At 27.7% G+C, this 5,086-nt stretch overlaps 1 protein-coding gene across 5 annotated transcripts; it reads right to left on the reverse strand.

Moving 5' to 3' along the window:
* Positions 1–322: 322 nt before the first annotated feature.
* LOC101511443 (probable serine/threonine-protein kinase PIX13) lies at positions 323–4,390 on the reverse strand. Of its 5 annotated transcripts, none has more exons than XM_012715943.3 (6): positions 4,042–4,389; positions 3,723–3,967; positions 3,528–3,636; positions 3,283–3,419; positions 3,016–3,139; positions 323–913 (listed from the first exon to the last, which is right to left on the reverse strand). In XM_012715943.3, exons 1-6 carry the CDS (start codon positions 4,121–4,123, stop codon positions 492–494), a joined length of 1,119 nt encoding a protein of 372 aa, XP_012571397.1. In that variant the 5' UTR covers positions 4,124–4,389; the 3' UTR covers positions 323–491. The 5 variants fall into 5 exon arrangements, with proteins under 5 accessions (XP_012571397.1, XP_004500872.1, XP_004500870.1 ...); XM_004500815.4 differs by having other exon boundaries at positions 3,501–3,636; positions 4,099–4,386; XM_004500813.4 differs by having other exon boundaries at positions 3,501–3,636; positions 4,042–4,385.
* Positions 4,391–5,086: the final 696 nt, after the last annotated feature.

The raw sequence follows: 5,086 nt of genomic DNA on the forward strand, positions 1-5,086 counted from the left end.
TAGATTACAACTTACCATGTGTATTGCACGGATTAATACACTAGTTTCGTAAAAGATTTGACCATCTCCTTTAGTATCATTTTAATGTATAATTAATCTTTAATTAATGTTTAATTGTATATTATAAATATATCTAAAATCTATGTTATTTGACTTTTTTTTTATAGAAATTGTGAGAAATCCGGGTTGAGAATCCTCCGCACATATAATACAAAATGTGCATTTTTTTTTCTAAATATATATACTACATTTAAAATGATGTTCTAAATAAAGGGGTGTCGATTCAGATCTACACCTCTAACACTTAAGAAGAAAAAAGTAATTACACAGAATTAATCACATAACATATATTAGAACGTTGATTACAATATAGTATATAACTAATCAAATAACAGTTATATATCTACACATAAACAAAAATGATGTATCTGATTTAATCGTGAAAAAAAAAATTTACTTATATTTTATTTTTAAGAGAGTGCGATGGAATACTATTGAGGGGAATGAGTTCTTGTTTTAGAGTGACCATTATTGTGAGGATGCTCCATAGATCTCTTGTCTTTTTGATGCACAGCAATTCTTGATTTCTTGAGTTTGGGTTTATATTTTATAGTTTGAGCCTTTTCTAAAGTTTCCAAAACTTGTTCCATAGATGGTCTATTTTTGGGGTCAGATTCTAAACATTTGAGTACAAGGTGTGATACTTGAAGTGCTGCTGTTAATGAATATTGTTCGTTCATCCTATGATCCATAATTGTTTTGAGTTTCTTTCTGTCACTAAGACATCCAATTGTGAAATCCACCAAGTTCAGCTTATTTGTTGGCCTATTTTTGTCTAGTGCTATTAAGCCTGTCAACATTTCTAGTAGAACAACACCAAATCCATATACGTCGCTTTTCACATAGAGATGGCCTGCCAATTATGAACATATACTATATAATTAATTAATATATATTCGTCATTACATATGCCAAGTTTTGTGAGGAATTCTCCATCAACACAAAAAGTAATAAAATAAATAAGGCCTGCAAGGAATATGTTATATAATTTTAGATAACAAAAATGCTACTATTGGTTAAAATAGCACAACTTAGGTTATTTAAAGAATCGGTTTGTCTAATAAATACAATTTATATGGTAGTTATAAGGGTTTTTTTATATGTGAAGTACAAATTCGAATACAAGATCATTTATTTCTTTATGATTAGTGTGTGAGAGTTTAACAAATAAAATTTTAAAAAATAAATAAGAAGAAGAAACCATTTAGATCGATCCAATCAAGTCACCTATATATATTTAATTTAAATTTGTTATAAATTGAATCAAATCAAATCTAAGTGACTAAAACCAATTAAATCGATGGTATTTTGTTTGAACAATAGGTCTAAAATTGCAAACCTAGCAATCATCCCTTTTTTTTTTTGTAAGAAAGAAGAGAGTAAAATGCAACTAGAGTACTTTCTAAAAAGTCATTCATCGTATTATTAATTTTACCTATGCACGTTTAACTGCAAATTTTGGCATGATCCCATTTTTTATATTATTTGTATTTTTTTAATATGTTTGACTATGGGTAATCACCCTTAAATATGTGGTTTGACAAAAAGCATGTGTGGATAAAAATAATAGACATATTGTTACAGTTAAATATTACCCTAATGACTACCGTGATGCTGTCGCGAAGTAACTTCATCGTGAGAATATATGCATTTCCCTATTATTTGTGCTTAAAATTTTATGGGGATTCAAGTAGTAAAAGTGTTTTAATTTGGTTATAATTTTTTAAAAGATGTTTTTCCTTTAGGATAGTGAAACGGACCTAATCCCTGTTCGAGTTGAATTTACCACTAACTAAGTGTTCAAATTTTAAATATATTTTAAAAAGAAATTCTAATATGTTCAAATAAAAAATAAACAAGTCTGTAGTAAGTCTTAGATACTAGTTTAACTAATATAAACAGTAAATTTATAGTAATATTATTGAGTGCGTTTGTTTTAGATTTTTTTATGAAAAAAATTAATTTTTCAAATTAAAAATTATATTTTATTATTTTAATAACGTTTGTTTTAGATTTTTAAAAAAATCATATAGTAGATTTACATATTTATAAATAGAAAACTTAACTCACTTACGAGAGAAAATAATGTAATTACGCATATTCTATTTCAAATTAAAATTTATTTTTTATTATTTTAATGACGTTTGTTTTAAATTTTTTAAAAATTAATTTATTAAAAAAATCATATTGTAGATTCTCATAGTTGTAAACACGAAACCTAACTCACTAACCAGAGAAAATAATGTAATTACACTTATTCTTTTTGATAAATCTGAAATTGTCCTACATCAATTTTTAATGGGATTTTCTGCTTCTTTTATGTGAATCTAATCTAGGTTTTTATCTAGTAAGTTTTTTTCTCATTTCCTATTTATCCACATCATTTTTTGTTATTTCTATGTCTTTTATTTGTATCACTTTATCTTTTCTTATTCACGTACTGATCTATTGCTTTTTGGTATTTACTTAATGTACATTAATCAATTTTAAAATAAATTTAAAAAATTAATTAAAATAATAAATTTTGAAGTGACCAATTTAAAATATTTGAATTGTTTTGTTAATTATAGTAACAAATGGCTTTAGATATTGATCCCTAGCATGACAAGAATTATGTAAGTACTAACAAAAGTCTCAATCTCAATGGCTATGGATAAACATGCTCATGGTAATTTAAAAAAAAAATAAAAATTAATGTAATTAAAAAAGTCATGTCTTTAATGATAATTTTAAAATTTAAAAAATAACTTTTATAAAATTATATACAAATAAATTAAAAACCATTTAAAAAATCATTTTTATGATAATAAACAAATAAAAATTAAAAAATTATTTTGAAACAAATCTCTGAAATATTTAAATAAAAAATTGTTTTTACTTAACGCATTATAAAAATAAACACGTGGCGGAATATTTATTTAATAGGATAATATAATGAATTAATGTTGTATTTACCTGTAGCCATGTATTCTGGTGCTGCGTAACCATAGGTTCCCATGACCCTTGTGGTGACGTGGGATTTACCACTCACCGGTCCAAACTTAGCCAATCCGAAGTCAGAGAGCTTTGCATTGAAGTCCTATTAATATTCATCAAAAGTCACACACCAACACTAAAAATTATATTTATTTATATTTTGAAGTGAGTTCAAATTTGAAACATTAATTATTTGATGAACATTAGAAACACAAAAAATAATAATTAAGTTGATGAATTACATACCCCATCAAGCAAAATGTTGGAGGACTTGAAGTCTCTATAGATAACAGAATTTTGTGAAGTGTGCAAGAAAGCCAAACCTCTTGCAGCTCCTATTGCTATCTTGAGCCTTATATCCCAAGAAAGTGCTTCTGGTCCTTCTGCAATTATTATGTATAAACAACATTATATTTAATTACCATTCATTTAGACATAAGCAAATTAATTAATTAATTAATTACTTCTGAAGAGGTGGCTTTCCAAGCTACCCTTTTGCATGTATTCGTACACCAACAAGAATTGATCTTCCTCCCAGCAGTATCCAAGTAGCTTAACAAGATTTGGATGAGAGAACTTCCCCAAAAATTTCACTTCACTCTGCAACACAATATTATTATTACTACAAAACCAAACCAAATGCTCCATCAAAGTTTAATTTGGACGTAAAAAAGTCAATCTTGAACCTGCCATTCTTGTAAACCTTGAAGGCTATCAGGGTTGGACTTTTTAACAGCAACGGGAATTCCAACACCAACTTTGGAAGGCCTGCAACTGTTTGGGTCTATCCATCCTTTGAAAACACGACCAAAACCACCTTCACCAACCATCGTGTCTGGTCTGAAGTTTCTTGTCGCACTTTTCAACTCTTCCAATGTGAACATTTTTAGATTTTGACTCACTATTTTTCCATCCACTTTCGCACCATCATCTGCACCTTAATCAACACGCATAAGTGTGTGTTTGTTTCTGAAAGTTACCAAAATTGATTTTAATAAAATATACCTGCAGAAGAATTAGGGTTGTGTTGTTGTTTGTAGGTGGAAGTTGTAGTCTTATTACCTGACTTAGCTAAACAGTTTCCCATGATTTTGAAATTAGTAGTGATGAAAGGAACTATACAACGAACCGAACTAATTAATAATCTATATATATATAATTGGATTTGGAAGCTGGCAAAGTTTGTTATTTAGTATACATGTGATGGATGTTAACTACCGGGAAAGAGAGGAGAAAGTGTATAGAAAGAAATAAGAGATAGAGAGAGAGAGAGCGCAAATCGATCGATTAAGGAGAGACAAAATACTTGCCATTGACTTCTTGTTAGTTACTTCATTAGGAAGAAATAATAAATCTATACTTTTTCGTTACTAGTTTTTTTATACAATAGAGGCTCAATGATGATCTCTTTAACGAATAATAAACACTTCTTTGATTTTAAATCTATTTTGACCTTACTAACATTAGAATTATTTCAACTAATCTACAAATATGTTCATAAATATTTGTTTATGTTTCAAGAAATTCTTGCGAGCAATATCACTACATTTTCTATTGATAATTTGAACTGTGGTTTCGTACGAGACTAACTGCTACCAACTAAGAGCATTTTCAACGGGAGTGAAAATGATTTTATTCGTCAACGTTAACTTCCAGTTTTTTGTGGGTTCACCGTAGAACTTCCAGTTTTTTGTGGGTTCACCGTAGGAGTTGTGCCAATGTGTCATCACAACTATCAGAAAGGAACGGTGCTTCATAGCAGTTACCTTTTTTTTTCTATCTACTTTCATAATTTAATAATAATATAATTTTAACCGCTATCTTTTATTAATTTATTAATAATAATAAATTTATCATTTTTTATTAATTTATAGCGTTAACTTCTTTTTAATTTATTAAATAATAATAATTTTGTAACCATTAGCTTTTTTGTAGTTAATATACCACCGTTAGTCTTTTTTTTTTCTCATTTAATTACGATTGTTAGCTCATTAATAGAAACAATTTGTTACTCATACTTTTTCTTCACAATTTTTGTTACAGAAGTTTA

The sequence above is a fragment of the Cicer arietinum genome, chromosome 5, assembly GCF_000331145.2.
Source record: "Cicer arietinum cultivar CDC Frontier isolate Library 1 chromosome 5, Cicar.CDCFrontier_v2.0, whole genome shotgun sequence".
In the NCBI taxonomy this organism is placed as follows: Eukaryota; Viridiplantae; Streptophyta; class Magnoliopsida; order Fabales; family Fabaceae; genus Cicer; species Cicer arietinum.

Excerpts from the sequence above, each read along its gene's own strand:
- LOC101511443 (XM_004500813.4), bottom strand. The coding sequence starts at position 4,123 with ATGGGAAACTGTTTAGCTAAGTCAGGTAATAAGACTACAACTTCCACC. Across the intron at positions 3,968-4,041 it reads CAACCCTAATTCTTCTGCAG|ATGATGGTGCGAAAGTGGAT; the intron begins GTATATTTTATT and ends ATTAAGGTGCAG. Across the intron at positions 3,420-3,500 it reads GGAAAGCCACCTCTTCAGAA|AAGGACCAGAAGCACTTTCT; the intron begins GTAATTAATTAA and ends TAATAATTGCAG.